Here is a 20,741-nt window from a genome sequence, read left to right as displayed (position 1 = left end):
GTGCGACCTTGATATTTACTTCAGTATTTTCTGCAAAGCACAAACTCTTGCTTTAAAATTTCATTGCGATCACAGACAACAATCGTTTAAAACGTCTCGGTGGATCTTATTTGCAATTAGCGAGGATTTAATGTCACGTAGCTCCCACGACAACGTAGATCTTTACAATTTCCCTTATAGATGACTTGTAATATACCCCTTTTTTGCAACCCCGATCCGACTTTTAGGTCCCTTCCAATAGAGTGATTCTAGTAACATTAAAAGCTAGTTTAGTTATATCTAATACACAGATTAAGTGCGAGAAGAGAACCAAGGAACCCGGTTTTCGTAAGTCACAGTTTTCACTTAATGTGTTTATAAATTAAGTACGGCACAACTCTGTATTTTATAGCGAAGATGTTGCTGTTCACAGTGCAATGTGATGGCCAGCACAAGCAACAAAAGCAAAAGGCACACAACCTCGTTTACTGACGAACAAACATATACATTACTTGAATTATCCCGAGAATCGGTGTGGATCAGCCGTGTTTTCGCATTAACTTTTTCCGGTAAGATTATGCAATGTGAAAGCTGCTAGCTCAGTTTCAAACTTACGTACCTGTTCAAAATTTCGGTTTGCAGCCCACTCTTTGTAACCGGTAGCTATAACTTTAACATTAAGAGATCAGAGATTGCCTGTGTGCAAAAGGAATATTCAACGATTACAATTGTTACACAATATATATGATAACGAAAATGACATCGGTAAGGACCTGTATTTAAAATCGCCTCAATATGTATCAGTAAGAATAGACCATGCTAAGCTTTCTTTTCTAATATAGTCGAAGACCGGAATAAGCTGCCGAGCGATCTTGTTCATTCACAGGATTTTCTAAACGTTGTTCGAAATGCTTTGTACTGAACTATTTGTCATGTGCCGATTTTATACAGTGTGTCGCTTGAGGTAAGGAAAACTGTACACAGTAGTTTCCTTTTATGAATGCTTGCTTATTATTATTATTGATGGCTGTTGAATGTTCACTTAGTATGTATTCCTGTTCTTTGTATTACTATTTTAACAATTTGCCAATTTCATGTAACTAAACCCGCTTGCAATAACGCTTTATGGCCGATGTAGGTATGCATAATAAATAAATACATAGAATGAGTGTATTAGGCATCAACACGTGGTTGCCCCCTAACTTGAGTAGACAGACCAATAGCATAACACGTAACTAGCAACGTCACACCATGCCGAAAACAAGGACACGCGCTCCACCTTCGTTACCTCGGCGCTGTCGGCCCAGTACAATCACCAGGGGGCGCGACGGCTAAACTTGCGCTGGATCGATTTGAAAGGCGTTCCAGTGCGGTCTCCTGGCAAACACCACCCGCAGTTCTTGGCGCAGCTTTTTCTTTTTTTTTTTTTTTAACGTGCATGAACTGATCCTCACTAGCTTTAGGATGAACAAAACAAAAACCGCGTAAGCTGACGCTTTCACCTTCATGTCACGAGCTTTTGGGACAAAGACACTGCTTATAAATTTGCCAATTAAGTACACCTGCTGCCATAGCAGCAGCAGCGAGACACAGGGGCGACGCAAAAAAAAAAAACGTCGATTTACGTCTGCTTTACGCGCAGCTGGCACGACGCGTGTGCATCAGATACTTTTGGAAACGCAGCACAACGCAGTAGCACATTGCGCATCGCTGGCGCCACAGCAGTTCTGTAACGTTTACGTCACTTTCGCAGACACGACAGAGGCAACCTATTTGCTAATTCAAAAGTTACGCCTACCAACTTAGTCTACACCACGCCTACGCTATACGAATTACAAACGCTTGCTTAGTGGGACCTCGTGCCAAAACAGCACATACCATTGAGTTTATCACATTATTACCTAGATGGAAATCTGGAGCCACCGTCTATGCGAGTTTCCTAACGGGTGCTGTGCCGTCATAGAAATGTCGGCCGGTATGTGGGACATGAGTAATATGGGCATAGTGCCTAGAATATACTAATATGGGTGTGCGAGGCTTGTACTGGATGGTGTTGGGAGAGGCTTCTCCTCAAAGGTGGATATGGCCGCACGAATAATGCGTCTACAAAATAAAATCTTCATAAATGGTTCTCATTCACCCGTATTACATCTTGCAATAAGTTTACTCGCATGCAGTGCATAATCAAGCGAGGAAAAGCAAGAACAGACGACAAACTGTCGCAAACGAGCACGGACGTTCTCGTCTGTCATGCAACTTTAGCAGCCGGCCGACACTTGTTACATTTCGTATAATAGTGCGTAGAAGCACAAGTCCGCATAATTAAATTAAACGTCTTTGTGTGATAATGAAGTTAAACCGCTATTGTGTTGTTTTAGTAGGAAGTGAACCACTGTGACCGATGGAACGGTGCCAGCCAAGCGCGTCTTCAAGGCGTCCTAGCCAGTCCTGGCTTTTTGAGAACGATGCAAATCCCAAACCACCATATCACGGTGTTGCCATGCATACAACAGCGCGAGATTTCCTTCTAGGTTATATAGTGAGAAAGTATGGTACACACAATCTATAATTGCATGCGTTTCCTTTCTTCAACACGCTTGACTCGCTACTTTCAAGTCAGAAACGCTACGGCACACTGAGACGCGCCTTAAGTACAGGAGCGCAGCTGCAAAGAAATGATATGCAGCCGAGATGATTATTGTTTAGGGACACAATAAGCCCCAAAGTGGAGCTGTTAGAAGCTCGCTGGGTTTCTCTTGACGTTCGCAGCTGGCTGGGGGAGGGATAGCTGAGAGAGAGTGAAAGCAGAGTATAAAGATGGCCAGGCTTAGCTTGGTTAAGCTAAGAATGCGTTGCATTTTGCGCGGTCTGGTTGCACGCTCCTTTTCAAGTCGCTGCTGTCGCTGTTCGGGAGTTTCTTGTGCACGCATCTGCCGCTTGGTAGCATTCCGCCGTTCCGAACTAGTAGAAGCACTGTCGGGTAAAATAACTTCTTCCTTCGCTTCCACCGTTGCTTCAGTAGAGGAACGTTGCCGCCGAGCTGCATACTGAGCGCGCCGTTTAGCGAGTCGTTCTTCCCGTTCTTCTTCTGTCTCCGTGGCCCGCTGAAGCTTTCGCTTTGCGCTCTGTCGAACTGCTTTACCCGTGGGCGGCATCTGGCTCTAAGGCTGTCCCGGCGAAGGAGCGCAGCTCTATTATACATATGCCGTGACGTCAATCATAGCGCAGCGCCCCTAGAGGGAGGAGCGGGAGTCAGGTGGTGGCTGCGGCCGCGCGCGACCACGCGAGTTGGGGCCCAGCTTTTCCTCCGTGACGTCACGCGCCGGCGCAGCGCCCCTAGCGGAAGAAGCGGGAGTCAGGTGGTGGCTGCGGCCGCGCGCGACCGCGCGAGTTGGGGCCCAGCTTTTCCTCCGGCTGTCGTGACGTCACGTCACGTGGTTGCGCTAAAGGTCAATGGTGGCTGCCCGGCCGCGCCCACGGGCTGAACTGAGTAATTGCAATATGCAACGCATAAAATACCACCGTGCAGCACAGCGACGTGGCGAGGGTGGGTGGAGCCTAGCGGGGGAAGAGGAGCGGCGCGCACGCAAGCGAGGAACGCGGCCCGGATGCGTGCCCTCCTGCGGCGCGCGAGGCGGGGGGTCAGGCGAGAGAGGAGAGGCGTTCTCCTCCGGCGGTTTAATCAGGCGCAACGCTGAGGAGGCTAGAGATACTCCTTGCAGTGGCTGCGTTCGCACTTAAATATAGCTCGGCGTTTCTTGACCCTAATTTTGTGAAAATTTTCTTTATATAAGCTGTATTGAATGAAAAAAAAAAGGAATTTACTCTTAGAAACAAACAAGCCATGTACTCATACGGCTACTAACACGTTGTTTTTAATCAATTTGTTTTTCGTCGTTTCTTTTCGTTGTCCGTCGCGGCAGCCTCACGTGCATGCTTGAGCGAGCAAAGGCCTGCTGGCGCGCAGCGAAGCATAGACGAGAACACGCGGAGTGATAAATTTTGGTGGCCGGACTTGCGTAGTTTCCACAGCGTTGCACTGATGTATGAAACGGAGTTTTATAGGGTGCCTAGATGTCCTCCTCGCCCGCCGCTCCGTACAGAGTGGAGACAATCGCGGCGTCTACTACAGTGTTGACCATGCGAATCGCGGACGCCGTAGTAGGCGCCTTTGGCGGACGCCGTAGGAACGCGTTGCCGGCGCTCGTGTGTCTTGTGTGCGGGTTGGCACTACTTTACTGGCCTTCCCCCAGCTCCACCGGTCTCTGGTGTTTGCGATAGCAGAGCCACGTTAATTCTTTGATATGTAGTATTTCTTTTTAGTGTTTCTTCCTATGACGTCTTTTCTTTTCTTGACCTCAGTGACAGTTGTCATTTTTATCGACTCATTTCTCCAGTTTCTTGAAGGAGCATCAGTTTGTACCACAAAGCACGCCGCTCTTTTTTTTTTTTTTTTCGCGTTCTGCTTACCTCTGAGAAAGAACGGAATCCCTCCTAGACCAGAGGGCACTCTCCTCGTGGACTAGAGAACTCGCACACTCTTGCTCTGGGCTACTCAGCGGAGACGATTGCCTTGGCATCGCCCAGACAGTCGCGCCCGAACCGACACGCTACCGCAACCTGCGGAAAGCAGAAAGGAGACGCAGTTAAGCTAGACCAGATGCCTCTAAGCGCCGAGCGATAACAGCTAGAAACATCTACGTCCTGTTATCTGTTTAGTGCGGGTCTAATAATGTGCATGCAGAGGCCACCACAAGCTTATTCGCAGCGCGTGATGGCGCTGTGGGCGGCCTACGCGTAGGCTCCCGGCGACATGCGACTGTCGCGCCGCGCAGGGGTTGCACTGCGCGACCTATGTCGCGAGTTCAAACTCGGCCCGTTTCCTTAGGGGCTAAATATAGCCTGAAGTAGCGTGAGCGTGCGCACACGTTACGTCACTTTAGCGAGAACAACAGCGTCTATAGTTCCACCGATGGTTCGACGCACTGGCGCAGCCAACGTAATCGGACGCGGCCAACGCGCTCCGGCGCGTCCAGCGTCGAGCGAAGCTCGTCCGTGCGCCGATAACGTCATATGGTTCGACGCAGCGTGCGCGTCAGCCAGCGTCGGTGGAGGTTGGCGACGCCAGGTTCGTACCGTACCATAGACCGTACGGTGGCGCGAAAGCCGCTCCGAGCGCCGCGCCGCGCCACGCCAACTAGACACACGCGCATTTTATACGAAACTAGGGAGTTTCAGAGTGATAAGAAACTTCTAGCTCGCTGCAATGTGCAGGAGAACGCGCCGCCACCAGCGTCGAGACGCGGTGCATACTATAGGTGAGGAGGTCGGCGCGGAATGCAGCATGTCGTATCTCGCGCCGGCCGGCGCCGGGGAACGCCGACGGACGCCGGATACGTCGGCCGCGCCTCGCGTCGGACTATATATATATATATATATATATATATATATATATATATATATATATATATATATATATATATGCAGTGAACTCTCACTTGAGTGAACTTCAAGGGACCGAAGAAAATAGTTCACTTAACTGAAAGTTTACTAAACTGAATATTCACTAGACCAACATAAGACATGGCATAAAGAGTCAAAAGTTTGAAGTGCAATTCATGGAGCAAAAGAAATGGCATCCATAGTGTTAGAAATGTGTGAAATGGAATTTGTACATATCAACAAGTACAAGGTTCATAACAGTTATAATGCTGCCTTTCTCACTCAGAAAAATATCTGTAACCTTCTTCTGCACTTGTACTTTTAAAGCACAGGAAGTAACAAACTGTCCAAAGAGTCAATGTTCTTGTACACATCTTCTGGCACAGCTTGCTGTTGAAACACAAAGTCTTTCAACTTTCCAATGTACCCTACAACCTCAGCTAGAGTTATAGGGCTTGAAACTGGCTCGGCAGTTGCCTCTTCTTCGTCGCACTCTTCTTCTTCTTCAGGACGAACACTGGAAACAATCTCCAGGTCCGTCTGCCCAGCAGAGGTAATCAGTGCACTGTCACACTGTGCATAGTCTTCAAACGAAGTATCTGATCGTAACTGATAAGTTACGATCAGATACTTCGTGCGAGAGCGCTGCCATTGTGATAGTTCGCACTGTAGCTGGAGCCACAAGTGCCGAAATGTATAACAACGCTATTTCTTAGCTTACGTGAACACTACGTACGTTAAATTCGCCAAGTAACGTAAATAGACCACTAACGCAATAGCTTATGGAGGATGCTCAGTGAGGACACGATTTCTTAGCTACATTCTTTTGCGAACGCTATTGCAAAACACGCTAATACTTGCGTCGGGCGCTTGAAAACGTCGGCGATCTTATGATGCGTTCGCAAAAGAATGTAGCTAAGAAATGGTGTCCTCACTGAGCATCTTCCATAAGCTATTGCGTTAGTGGTCTATTTACGTTACTTGGCGAATTTAACGTACGTAGTGTTCACGTAAGCTAAGAAATAGCGTTGTTATACATTTCGGCACTTGTGGCTCCTGCTACAGTGCGAACTATCACAATGGCAGCGCTCTCGCTATCGTTGATCACGAATGAATGGTGAGAAGAGCTTTCACTTCCTTTCAACTCACACCTGATAGGCTAGTTACGGGAGCTTAAGGTATCCGCTTTGTCATATCGTTCGGCAACTCTAACGTCCGTAGAAGTGACGAGACGCGTCTACATAAGAAGCATCGGAGTCAGACTATACGTAAACAGCTATGACAGCTTCGAGCCGAAGTAGTGAAACGAGTCTGGAACCATCAGAAATAGTATGGATGGATGGATGGTATGACCGTCCCCTTTGGAACGGGGCGGTGGGTTGCGCCACCAAGCTCTTGCTATTATACTGCCTAATGTCCTACCTAGGTTAAACAATAAAAAAAGAATAAAGAAACACTATAAACTACCACACCCTAATTTTCTGGTTCCCTAGTACGAACTGTGCTTTTGTACGTCTAAGTCTTTTGTCGTTTCCCCACTTTTCTTCCACCAATCCTCCGATCGCCTCTTACTAATGCCTATTGCGGACATGTTTGCTTTACCACTGCTCCAGCTGAACCCAAGGGCTTCAAGGAGGCCAGTGGTGCCTAAATCGACCGCTGGGTAGACGTCTTCACATTCTAATAAAACATGCTCCATAGTTTCCCTAGCTTTACCGCAGCAAGCACATGCTTCTTCCGTCTTATATCTCGCTTTATAGGTGCGTGTTCTAAGGCATACCGATCTCGCTTCGAAAAGTAATGAGCTTCCCTTTGAGTTATCATAAATTGTTCCTTTCCTGATTTCTTTTTTCCTCGTAAGTAGTTATTAATAAGTTTCTGCGATGGGACGCCACCTCGCGGCGACAAGAAAAAGTAAAAAAAAATTAAATTGCAGTGTTCTACGTGACAAGGCCACAATATGATTATGAGGCACGCCGTAGTAGAAGCCTCCAGATTAATTTTAGCCATTTGGGATTCTTTAACGCGCACCCATGGCATGTGCAGAAGCGTTTTAATGTCAAAGCATTATATGCCCCATTACGCGAAAGTCTGTCGGCGTGGCCGAAAGATGGTACCAAAAATGGCCGACGGCGCAGAGTAAAAACGCGTCATAAAATGTTCGAATTGATGCCACATTTTTCACGGAGGTTCCTGCAAACAAAGTAAATTGTAAAAATAAAATCCGCTCTGGGTGGGAATCGAACCAGGGCCTCCTGGTTGCTAGACCAGCAGGCTTTCCCGACGCCACGGCGGCTCCGAGGTTCTGGCTGACTAAAGGTGCGCGTAGTGCGTGCGCCATTGCGCACGTCACAGCTATCTGACTGTGGCCAGTGCGTGCGTCACTGGGCACGTGACGGTGCATGCAATGGGGATGAGGTAGCGTCACGTTATGAGCGTATAACATGAGCGCGTTGTTCATGGCATTCCGAGTTCTACAAACGGTACAATGATATCGCATTCACACATGTAAGTAGTCTTAAAAGTCTGCGGCGTTTCTTTTTTTTTTTTTTTTGCGTTTCATACCCATCGAAATGCAGCCGCCGCGGCTGGGAATCCAACCCGCGACCTGGTGCTTAGCAACGCAACGCCACAGTTGAGAAAAGCAGGAAAAACACACATGATATGTGTACTTCAACTCTGCGTGTGGGAACCAATGAAAAACACAATGCAGCCTTGTTGTGACCGGGCGGTGACCCGGGGAACCAATAGCTCAAGGCTGGACAACAAGACAATGGTGTACGAGCCAGCGCTCTCGTCAGATCCAGTTTCAACTGCGGTGATTCATGGCAGCCAGTTCGACACCGCCAAACGGGTTTGGGGGATTTGCGAAATCACACGTGACTTCGAAGTCACACATTCCCTCAAACGACCTCGTGGTGATCTTCTCTCCCGTCGATGACCTATGTGCCTTTGCCTTTTCCCTCCCGCCCCGAGGAGCGAACGGGATGAAGCCGCCCTTCTGGGATACCAACGGGGTCCGTGTCGGAGACGGGGTTTCCCACTTTCCCTGTCCGTGCATGCAAAGGAACGTGCGTGTGCTTTGTGCCAAGCTGTCCTCGGAAGAAAAAGGCTGCAAACCTCCGAATTCGGGGAAGGTGACGTGACCGGGACGACGGAAGAGTTGAAAAACGATACGAACGCCTTGTGATCGGCAATCGGCAGCTTGAACTTGAACTGCTTTTCTGCGTCATTGTTATATGTTCTTGCGTACAAAATGTAAATACAAAAGTGTGTTCTAAAACGTCAATGTCGGGTCAAGGCCCACGATCCTTACTCCACCATGGTGCCTGAACTTCCGACATCTTCTGACCCCTGGTCGCAACAGCGTACATTAAGCGCATAGGAAAGCCTGGCTAAAGTTTTCTTGAGCGAGGACTACCTTCCAATCGAGTTTCCAAGCTTCCTCCCGAGCCACCATGTAAATTGGACAGCGAAGCAGCCTGCATCGTTCTGACTTCTATGCTGTCTTCTTTGACGGCTTCTTTGGAATTGGAACGAGGCTCGAAGCTTCAGCTCGGGGGCTTCTATTGAAATACATGCGAAAGAATAAATCATTTTTCTCGGCAACCACTGCATCAAATTTGGCGCAGTTCGCTGCATTTAAATGAAAAAGTTAAATCCTAGTGATTGTTGCGGGCGGATTTTTTATTTACGCCGTCGGTATCTTAATAAGAATTGTTAAAAATAGAAAATTTTCAGAAAACGAGATTATCAAATTGACAACTCTGTAACTCAGCAATGCATAACACAATTTTGTCAATTGCATCAAATATCACGTATAAAGCGGGCAAATTTTATTCATTATACACCGCTCTGCAATATACTGCTCTTATGTGAGTATGACTTTTGCGAAACCCTTGTAAACATCGTAACGAATCCACGTAAGCGGTAAACTTATGCAACAAACGTTTGCACAATGCTCTAAAGGATGCAGTTTACAGAATGGCGATATATACTTTTGATGCAGAGGGTCAAATTTGAAAACTTCGGGTTTCCATATCTTTTAAACCTCCAATTTATTAAAAGCCGTTGTAAGAATGTCCAGGCATTAAATCAAAATTTCGCTGTAATCAAAATATCGCAATGTAAAATCAAAATTTTACATTGTATAAAATGTGACCGATTTGTGACAATGTGACAAATTTCATTAAAATCGGTTCAGTGGATATATCAGAAAAGCATTTCTGCGTTTTACATGTATTTGCATAGGCGGCATCGAAGTTGCGCCCGAGCTTAAGCTACTCCGCTATTAGCTTAGCCATCTACTTTGACTTCTACGGGGAGCATTGGAACACAGCGATAGAAACAGCAGGAAGTCTGCCAATCGACTGTCTTAACTTGGACAGATCTGACACGAGGCATCAGATGGCGCCCTTTCTTGGCACGTTACCTTTACGTTTGCGTTACCGTGCGTTAAGTCCTGTAGGGACAACTTTCTGCGCGATACCTGTCAACCAACGTTTCAGAATCGACTTGTCGCCTTACTTTCTCGTCCACTAGAGCTGCGATTAAGAACACAATCACTTAATCCAGCGCGAATTACCTGGCTCACTCGTGAAAGGCGGCCATGAAACAGTGATTAAAGTCACATGATCGCTCGTTCCATTACCATACCGCGTCACACCACGCCTGAACGAAAGCGCTTTCGAAAAGGAACGGCCCATATCTATACACAATAACTGCCGTTCGAACTAATAACGTTATTTTATTGTTATTTGCTCCACTGTTGGTGCACTCTTTCAATATAGACTTTCGCACAGGCACCTTACGTCCACTTTACTGCGTTGTTTGCCTTAGCGAACGCAGCGGGCGCTGAAAGCGCTCGAGTCAAGAGCCCCTTTAATGGCGTTTTCCAACGGCAAAGGCGCGTCTATCAAAGGACTTGCCTCATAGCTACGCGGAAACGAGCGTCACATACCCGCCCATACGCAGCACACACACACGGCGGAAACCGGTTTTGCTGGCAGCCTACAGGAAGCGTCGCCGTCGTTACGTTTCGCCCACGTCGCACCACGTATCGGCATGTCGAGTTCCGTGAAGCGCCGCAGAGGGCGGTTGTCGCTGTCGCTGCTACTTAGGCTCGGGCATCTCCTGTTGCTGCGTCATCTATAACCACGTCATTCATATCTACCGTACGAAAAAGAGTGCGTGGGATGAAATTATTTTCCCTGAGACAAACAATTAGCAACCGAATGCCATAGTTCATAGGCCCCACTCTCACCACCATCTCGTGTAGGAATGCATTGTCTTTTATGGACGTCAACTAGAGGTTGAATAGCTTTATAATTTTTTTCTATACAGATTACCTATAATAACATCATCTCAACTCGTGGACACAGGACATTTTCTAACACGTCGCCATCGGGAACCTGCCATATACGAATCCACACACAATGCGGCAGCACTCTCGTATATTGCTTTATGAAGGAGGCAGCCGCCCATTGGTTCGTTTATTCATGAAATTTAGGGGCGTTTATCATTTGGCACACGAAGGTCGCGTGACACGGAAGCGATCCACAATGAAAAATTGCAACGGGCACTCCGTGAAGTTGGCAAGCACCACGCTGGGAAAGACGGGGGCCGATCCCCTACTTTGCTAGTGTTGGCTACAAGGAACACGCACGAGACAATGATAAAAGAAAGGCTTATGAAAGCAAGGTGAAATGTTACTCTGCTAATTTGTTCCGCTAAGTTGCTGAGGTTCACGGGACTACACACTAGAATAAAGAACGCAGCCTGCCAGCGCCGGATAGCATGTTTGGTTTACTTCATTTGGGCTTCTCTCTTTCTTTCTTTCTTTCTCTCTCTCTCTCTATTCATTTACCCACTTCCCCCTGTGCAGGGTGACCAACGAGAACTACCTCTAGTTAACCTCCCCGACTTTCCATAACGTCATTTCGTTCTTTTCTACGCACGGATAAGGTATCATAGCTATAAGGCAATAGTGGAGGACCAGCAACAGGAAAACAGGAACGCAACAAAGGCAAAACAAAACAATCACCGTCAATATGCATGCATAATTCCTTTTTCTATAGCGATAGTAAGTATATGGCCACTCCAGGCGCATTTCTGCCGTCGGCGTCGCCGTTTCCATGACGTTCCGTATAAAGTCAAAGGGCGATAAAATCGTCGCCGAGGGCCGTACGTATGATGTATGAGCGAATGAAAGGGTGCGAGGGCGAGCCGGCGATCGCGGCTCTATCTCGCGCATGCAACGGACGAAAGCAGGCAGGAAACGCGCCGCCTTCCGTCGCCCGCAAGGCTTCAGGGGGCGGGGAGGAGGCGTTCTACTCCGGGCGGCCGCGCGCAGCCGGCCGGGCCGCTGTATCTTGAAAGTATCTGTATCAGGAAGTCGCTGTATCTGCGACGGGTAAAGAGTTTGCGCTGCGCTCTGTTTTCGCGACTTGGTTTGCGTTGATGCGAGCGGCTGCACGAAGGTCGATTCGCTCGCTGCTGCTGCCGCGTTTCCTCACTGCAGAGTTTTGACAGCGTGTTTCCGCGGTCATCGAGTGAGACGTGTTCATGTTTGCTAGTGTGCGCGTGACACCATGCTTTTTCATTTAGTTAGTACGCCTAGTTTACAAGTTTATACGGCCGATGAAACTGGCATCCTTACTTTGTATAGCTAGCGGTCCACTAATTTGCTATCGCAATCAATGCTTCGCCTGTCGGGCGAAAGTGCGACTTCGTGTGTATATGTATAGTCTAATTTTCTGCAGTTTCGGATTTGGCACACAAGAAGTACGGTGGCGTGCAGCTACAATTTAGCATATGAGTTATATTATTACGGTCCTCCTCTGACGCCAACCGGCACTGGGACGTGAGAAATGTGGTGATGAGGAGCGCAAATTTTTAAAAAATTGTGTTTCTCATCACATTTCTCACGACCCAGTGCCGGTTGGCACCATGGGGGACTGGAATAATGTAAATGCGGTGATGAGAAGCTCAAGTTTAATCAGCTTACAATATTTATTCTTGCGTTTGAAATGACCCTTGAGCTGCTTAAATTTGTTATGACTTCAAGGACAGAGTCCAATTAAGGACCATTCTTGTGAGGAAGTCGCTTCGGTAAATTCGGTCCTTCAGTGGCCAACACCACTGGTAAGCTCTACATTTAGCTGCGTGGCTTTTTAGACAACGTCGCACAATGAGAAGACCATAGCCGGCAACCGCAGATGAGCCAGCAAAGCGGCTGAACAAGAAGGTCCTCTCGCACGACGCCACAGTGGCCTGCCGATAGCGTCGCGAGATACCGCCAGACGTTTCTTGATAAGGCTACACGTGCATCAAGCGCGACTCCTACGATATACCAAGGGCTTTCTGAAGCGCTTATCACAAACGGAACCTCGGCGAGTGATAGCGGCTAGCTCAGCTAAGCGAGAAAGAAGACAAGCCAGCGCTTTTCTCGCAGTTCCCTCGCACCTGGATAACACTGGGTAACATTGCCCAGTCAGAAGACTCAGATTCTGCAAGCAAGGTAACTCAATCATAGATTATAATTTACGGCGCTGCAATGTGTGATCTGATATTAAGGATTGATGCACACGTTTGTTAACGAAGCTTTCCCTCAAGTCTAAATATTTTAAGGCGGTTTGTCGTGTGCGTATCATGGCCACGCACTCTTATATCGCCTTCCGTTTCTCTACCACGGTTGCGCTTTAAAACCACGGCGCTGCAATTTTGCTTCAGAGACTTTCCTTTCCTTCCTTTTTCTCCGCCCTTAAACTGGCTCTCTTAACTACTACACGCAGAGACAAAGCAACAGCGCGCGCATTAGATCCCATAGATGAGATGAATATTTACAATTATTATTAGGGTTATAATTATATTCGAGTGCTGATTGCTGTGCTATCGTTTGTTACCGAAGCTTTCCCTCAAGTCTAAATATTTTAAGGCAGTTTGTCGTGTGCGTATCATGGCTACGCACGCTTATATCGCCTTCCGTTTCTCTACCACGGGTGCGCTTTAAAACCACGGCGCTGCAGTTTTTGCTTTCCTTTCCTTCCTTCTTCTCCGCCCCTTAAACTGGCTCTCTTAACTACTACACGCAGAGACAAAGCAACAGCGCGCGCATGCGATCCCATAGATGAGATGAATATATATATATATATATATATCGAAAACTATCCTTTCTATTCTTTCTTTTTCTTTCGAAACTAGTCCTATTAGGGTTATTATAATTACACGAAGGTATTTCGCCCTCGTCAGCAGCAGTCCTTGAGATAGTTATTCTGGCGGCTAGCTTCCCACGCTATGCGTGCCGCCATCGCACCTGGTTAAGCTTCTCCTAGACGCTAGAGTTATACTATGTCCGCGCAACCTTGAGAGATCGGAAAGCGCGTTTTCCCGCTCTTGGCCGGCGGGGACGGGAGGCTTTGTTCCGGCCGCAAAGCCCTCCATGTCTCAGTAAGGTGCCTGGTGGTGGTCTCGTACGGACGATGCCCTCTCGGTGAGCGCAAATTTCCCCTCATCTTTTAAGAGGTTCAATACTTACAAGCATTTGTCTCGCAAACCATATTTATTTGAAGGAAATTTTCCACGTCTCAATAATTTCTCTCGTCATATTCGAGTGCTGATTGCCGTGTTATAGTTTGTTAACGAAGCTTTTCCCTCAAGTCTAAATATTTTACGGCAGTTTTCCTAGTCTCTAAAGCCGCTCGAGTTCGCTCTTCTCCTCGGGCAGCCATTTTTCCAAGAAAGTATGCCTTCCAACCACTCGGACAACATCAGTCCCTTTACACATAAGTATGAGGCTCGGAGCAGGAGCTATGGCGCTTGAAAGTAACCTGGGGCCTGACAAACCAACCGACTGAGCTATCTTTCCGGGCAACATCCAACGGTCACGAGTTCAAATCACCTGTTATGTTCCTTCCCCCCCCCCCTTTTTTTCTTTTCGTTTTTCTTTCTTTTTTTTAATGTCTTTTCCTTTATTTTATCACTGTACGGGAACCCTCCTAAAATAAAAAAAAGAAAGATATATATCTTCAATTATGTATGGCCTCACATGTGCAGGTCATAAATACCAGGTTCTCTAGCCGAGTGCCATCCGTGCGGTAAAACCGAGCTCAGATTGGTCCACCTTGACTGCTCAAATAGGGCACCACTGTATATTAAATGAGGCGTACAACTCCTGCGGGACCCGCCGTGGTTACTCAGTGGCTATGGTGTTAGACTGCTGAGCACGAGGTCGCGGGATCGGATCCCGGCCACGGCGGCCGCATTTCGATGGGGGCGAAATGCGAAAACACCCGTGTACTTAGATTTAGGTGCACGTTAAAGAACCCCAGGTGGTCGAAATTTCCGGAGTCCTCCACTACGGCGTGCCTCATAATCAGAAAGTGGTTTTGTCACGTAAATCCCACAATTTCATTTTTAAATTTAACTCCTGCGGGGACGGTAGAGAATCCGTCTCCCGTGAAAGAGGACCGTGATTCAAATCCCGGGCCGCACAATTCTCCACCGGAAAATACCAGAAAAAACAACAACAACCGTGTGTTGAGAAAATTGCACAAACAGGCCTGGAGTGCGGCCTGATCCCGGTGACCAGAACCGGTAACGCACTCTCTCACCAGAGCAGGATTGGCCACCCTGGTGCAGTACTTCGCCACAACCTCCTATATGAACACAACAATCAAACCCCGGCCCTCAGTCCCCAGCAGCTGCGAAGCAACTGACCACGGCGGCGGTCAGACCTGCAACGCTGCAGAGGGTGCTAAAAATCCCTGGCTCCGGACAGGCCGCCATTGGAATATGAACCTGGCAACGTTTAACGCTAGAACGTTATCTAGTGAGGCGAGTCTAGCAGTGCTATTGGAGGAATTAGAGGGCATTAAATGGGATATAATAGGGCTCAGTGAAGTCAGGAGGCCAAAAGAAGCATATACAGTGCTAAAAAGCGGGCACGTCCTGTGCTACCGGGGCTTAGCAGAGAGACGAGAACTAGGAGTCGGATTCCTGATTAATAAGAACATAGCTGGTAACGTACAGGACTTCTATAGCATTAACGAGAGGGTGGCATGTCTTGTTGTGAAACTTAATAAGAGGTACAAAATGAAGGTTGTACAGGTCTACGCCCCTACATCTAGTCATGATGACCAGGAAGTCGAAAGCTTCTATGAAGACGTGGAATCGGCGATGGGTAAAGGCAAAACAAACTACAGTATACTGATGGGCGATTTCAATGCCAGGGTAGGCAAGAAGCAGGCCGGAGACAAGTCAGTGGGGGAATATGGCATAGGCTCTAGGAATAGCAGAGGAGAGTTATTAGTAGAGTTTGCAGAACAGAATAATATGCGGATAATGAATACCTTTTTCCGCAAGCGGGTTAGCCGAAAGTGGACGTGGAGGAGCCCGAATGGTGAGACTAGAAATGAAATCGACTTTATACTCTGCGCGAACCCTGGCATCATACAATATGTAGACGTGCTCGGCAAGGTGCGCTGCAGTGACCATAGGATGGTAAGAACTCGAATTAGCCTTGACTTGAGGAGGGAACGGAAGAAACTGGTACATAAGAAACCAATCAATGAGTCAGCGGTAAGAGGGAAACTAGAGGAATTCCGGATCAAGCTACAGAACAGGTATTCGGCTTTAACCCAGGAAGAGGACCATAGTGTTGAAGCAATGAACGACAATCTTATGGGCATCATTAAGGAGTGCGCAATAGAAGTCGGTGGTAACGCCGTTAAACAGGAAACCAGTAAGCTATCGCAGGAGACGAAAGATCTGATCAAGAAACGCCAATGTATGAAAGCCTCTAACCCTACAGCTAGAATAGAACTGGCAGAACTTTCTAAGTTAATCAACAAGCGTAAGACAGCGGACATAAGGAACTATAATATGGATAGAATTGAACAGGCTCTCAGGAACGGGGGAAGCCTAAAAGCAGTGAAGAAGAAACTAGGAATAGGCAAGAATCAGATGTGTGCGTTAAGAGACAAAGCCGGCAATATCGTTACTAATATGGATGAGATAGTTCAAGTGGCTGAAGAGTTTTATAGAGATTTATACAGTACCAGTAACACCCACGACGATAAGGTGAGAGAGAATAGTCTAGAGGAACTTGAAATCCCACAAGTAACACCGGAAGAGGTAAAGAACGCCTTGGGAGCTATGCAAAGGGGGAAGGCAGCTGGGGAGGATCAGGTAACAGCAGATTTGTTGAAGGATGGTGGGAACACTGTCCTAGAAAGGTTGGCCGCCCTATATACACAATGCCTCATGACCTCGAACGTACCGGAATCTTGGAAGAACGCTAACATAATCCTAATCCATAAGAAAGGGGACGCCAAAGACTTGAAAAATTATAGACCGATCAGCTTACTGTCCGTTGCCTACAAAGTATTTACTAAGGTAATCGCAAATAGAATCAGGAATACCTTAGACTTCTGTCAACCAAAGGACCAGGCAGGATTCCGTAAAGGCTACTCAACAATAGACCATATTCACACTATCAATCAGGTGATAGAGAAATGTGCGGAATATAACCAACCCTTATATATAGCCTTCATTGATTACGAAAAAGCATTTGATTCAGTCGAAACCTCAGCAGTCATGAAGGCACTACGGAATCAGGGTGTAGATGAGCCATATGTAAAGATACTGGAAGCTATCTATAGCGGTTCCACAGCCACCGTAATCCTCCACAAAGAAAGCAACAAAATCCCAATAAAGAAAGGCGTCAGACAGGGAGATACGATATCTCCAATGCTATTCACAGCATGTTTACAGGAGGTATTCAGAGACCTGGAGTGGGAAGAATTGGGGATAAAAGTTGATGGAGAATACCTTAGCAACTTGCGATTCGCTGATGATATTGCTTTGCTTAGTAACTCAGGAGACCAATTGCAATGCATGCTCACTGACCTGGAGAGGCAAAGCAGAAGTGTGGGTCTGAAAATTCATCTACAGAAAACTAACGTAATGTTTAACAGTCTCGGAAGAGAACAGCAGTTTACGATAGGCAGCGAGGCACTGGAAGTGGTAAGGGAATACATCTACTTAGGGCAGGTAGTGACCACGGATCCGGATCATGAGACTGAAATAACCAGAAGAATAAGAATGGGCTGGGGTGCGTTTGGCAGGCATTTTCAAATCATGAACAGCAGGTTGCCACTATCCCTCAAGAGGAAAGTGTATAACAGCTGTGTCTTACCAGTACTCACCTACGGGGCAGAAACCTGGAGGCTTACGAAAAGGGTTCTGCTGAAATTGAGGACGACGCAACGAGCCATGGAAAGAAGAATGATAGGTGTAACGTTAAGGGACAAGAAAAGAGCAGATTGAGTGAGGGAACAAACGCGGGTAAATGACATCTTAGTTGAAATCAAGAAAAAGAAATGGGCATGGGCCGGACATGTAATGAGGAGGGAAGATAACCGATGGTCATTAAGGGCTACGGACTGGATTCCAAGGGAAGGGAAGCGTAGTAGGGGGCGGCAGAAAGTTAGGTGGGCGGATGACATTAAGACGTTTGCAGGGACAACATGGCCACAATTAGTACATGACCGGGGTAGTTGGAGAAGTATGGGAGAGGCCTTTGCCCTGCAGTGGGTGTAACTAGGCTGATGATGATGATGATGATCGTCACAAAAAGGGGGATCTTGAAACTATTTGACGCATACTTTGCAGTTTGTCTACACTACGGTCTGTTTCTCTCTCTAGCGTGCGTAAGAAAGCAAAGAACAGCTCCTTGTCTAACGATTGCAGAAGGTCACACATTGCCCATATACTCTATGCCAAAATGTACGCAGCGGGATATGTTCAAAGCATGTGCAGCATTGGAACGTTCGACAGAGCGTTTGTCACTGATGCTACAAAGGTATAAGTTGGCATGTCCCTCGCAGTAGGTGCAATCAAAGGTACGGACTTCCCAGCATAAATCCGGATCACTAACCCGCCTGGCCAAGACATGACGTTGCCCTCACGTGATGCGCTCCTCCTGCAATGCTCCCTGTCCTGAAGGGACAGCGTGTCTAGTCTTAGACTCTTCTGCTGCACTGTGAGACAGACACGTGAACTACTATATGGCTACTTAATTAGTAATTTTTCTTCGCCACACAACAGCAGAAGCCACTGCAAATAGCACTGCTTCTATATTCACACATCCCAACACGATTTGCGGCGTTAGACGAAAGGGAAAACTCGCCCAAATGACACCACAAGCGCTGTGCGCTGGGATGTCCCTATGCGTCGCCCCCAAGACCGCAACAGCGCACCTTTGATGATTTGGTGTGACCTCCAAAGCCACACCTAACGCATTCTTTGACGCTCTGCGAAGCGTCGATGGTGCGTTCTGTTCAGCACTGCCGGCACACACGCACATGTCACTTGAGCTGGAGACATGATAATGTTGGCTTATCATATGAACATATAAGAGAAAACACGATTCTTTCTCAAGGAAACTAAAAGTTCGACCGAGCCTCTGAAGGGCGCCCCGCTAATTGCCACTATACAGTCACAAAGTCAGGCAACGAAAAGCGGTCGATAAGCCACGTTGCTACCTTCGCCTTAAATAAAACAATCACGAGCGTTGCCACCACGAGGTGCGGGTGCCTGGGAGAGAGGTGGTGGCACTTATACTTTAATAACTCTTCAGGCCCGGAGTCCGCGAGAGTGCTGTTACACAACAGACTCCTAGGTTGCCTATACATATGCAGGTTCGAAGGAAGAAGATTCGCGAGTACATTATAGAAACACTGCTCACCAAACAGGCACGACGAGACGCGCGTTCAAATTACACCGCTGCCACCAGGTTCTAACGAAGGCAGGGGCTGCGAATTTGCTGAAGGTTACAAATGGGTCTGTATATTTCACTACTGCGACTCAACAACGATGGCACCAAGGTCCTTTCAAAAAATTATAGGGTTTTACGTGCCAAAACCACGATTTGATTATGAAGCACGCCGCAGTGAGGGACTCCGGAATAATTTGGACCACCAAGAATTCTTTAACCTGCACAAATGTAAGCAACACGGGTGTTTTCGCATTTCGTCCCTATCTAAAATGCGGCCGCTCTGGCCGGGATCCGATCCCGCGACCTCGTGTTTAGCAGCCCAACACCATAGCTACTAAGCAACCGCAGTGGGCGAACATCATTTGAAGATGCAGGCGGTTTTCTTCTGGCAGCTTTACTGGTCTGTTGCCAGAGGAAGACTCCCCTTCCCGTCGTCCCGCTGCCGCTGTGCCGGACACATCGGCGATCACGGTGACCGAGCCACGATCTCTAGGAAGCGAACATCGGCTGAGATCGAAACCCAGCGACGGGAAATCGAATGAGAGAAGCGCTGTGACAGCCGTGCTCCTCGCATACCGTACTGTTGCGATTGTGAGCACGTCCCAAGTTCCGTGAGGTCAGTCTCACCGCTGACGGGCACGACGAGACGCGCGTTCAAATTCCACCGCTGCCACCAGGTTCTAACGAAGGCAGGCGCTGCGAACTTGCTGAAATGGGTCGGTATTTCACTACTGCGACTCACAACGATGGCACCAAGGTCCTTTGAAAAAATTATAGGCTTTTACGTGCCAAAACCACGACTTGATTATGAAGCACGCCGTAGTTGTTGCAAATCTCGGGTCCGTGCGGCCAACGAAGTCTTCATCGATGGTGCCGTGCCAGGTGCCGGGAGAAAGGGTCCAGCGCAATGTTTAAGAGAATGAAGAAAAAGGAATATATTCAAAAAGGTACATGGTTGAGATTACAAAACGGCCCCAACTATCGGAGCACACTATGGTAGCGTCTTAGCATGTCCGAGTCACACTGTTTCCGAGCGTCCTCTTCCTCAGAAGTCTCGATACGCTTTTTATGCCTGCGTCGTCATTGTTCATGAAATCCACCAATCCGGCGTCAGGAGACAGATGCCGTCAGGAGACCAATCCCGGCGTCGGCGAGCTGGATGCCCCTTTCGGTGCGCCGCGGGTGTGGGAAACGCACGCACATCACTGGGCACAAACAAGGAAAGTAAGAGGAACGCAAGCTGACTCCGATCCCCGGCGTGGTCATGCCAATTTCGGTTGCTGACAGGCGTGCAAAGTCGTAGCCTTGCACCAACCTTCACTCCGGCGTGGACAGGCCAATTTGGGTTGCCGACAGGTGTGACGAATGGAGGCGTGACAACTTCATGTCGCAGGTGTGGCATCTCCCTCGAACCGGAGGACCGCCGGGCACAACAGTACACATCGCATCCTCCGTGCTAGAAGAGCGGCGCGTGCACTACTAACCCTACACGACCTCGACGGCGCCCCCAGCAGAGACCGCGTGGCAAATGGAGTACACGAGG

The 20,741-nt window shown here is 47.9% G+C and overlaps 1 protein-coding gene across 6 annotated transcripts in view; it reads right to left on the bottom strand.

Annotated features, from left to right (window-relative positions):
- egg (SET domain bifurcated histone lysine methyltransferase eggless) overlaps positions 1–20,741 on the bottom strand; it is a 112,639-nt gene that overhangs the window by 51,404 nt on the left and 40,494 nt on the right. For 4 of the 6 annotated variants that reach the window (XM_050183428.3, XM_050183430.3, XM_055074023.1 and 1 more), the window contains exon 2: positions 4,450–4,599. The exons of the other annotated variants lie outside the window; for them this stretch is intronic. In XM_050183428.3, coding sequence (XP_050039385.1) covers positions 4,450–4,559 — 110 coding nt within the window. In that variant the 5' untranslated portion in view covers positions 4,560–4,599. The remainder of the gene's footprint in view (positions 1–4,449; positions 4,600–20,741) is intronic. 6 annotated transcript variants of the gene reach the window in all.

This window comes from Dermacentor andersoni, chromosome 4 (assembly GCF_023375885.2).
Source record: "Dermacentor andersoni chromosome 4, qqDerAnde1_hic_scaffold, whole genome shotgun sequence".
Classification (NCBI taxonomy): domain Eukaryota; kingdom Metazoa; phylum Arthropoda; class Arachnida; order Ixodida; family Ixodidae; genus Dermacentor; species Dermacentor andersoni.
Note: the sequence above shows the minus strand (reverse complement) of the source record. Positions and strands in the feature narration are given on the sequence as shown.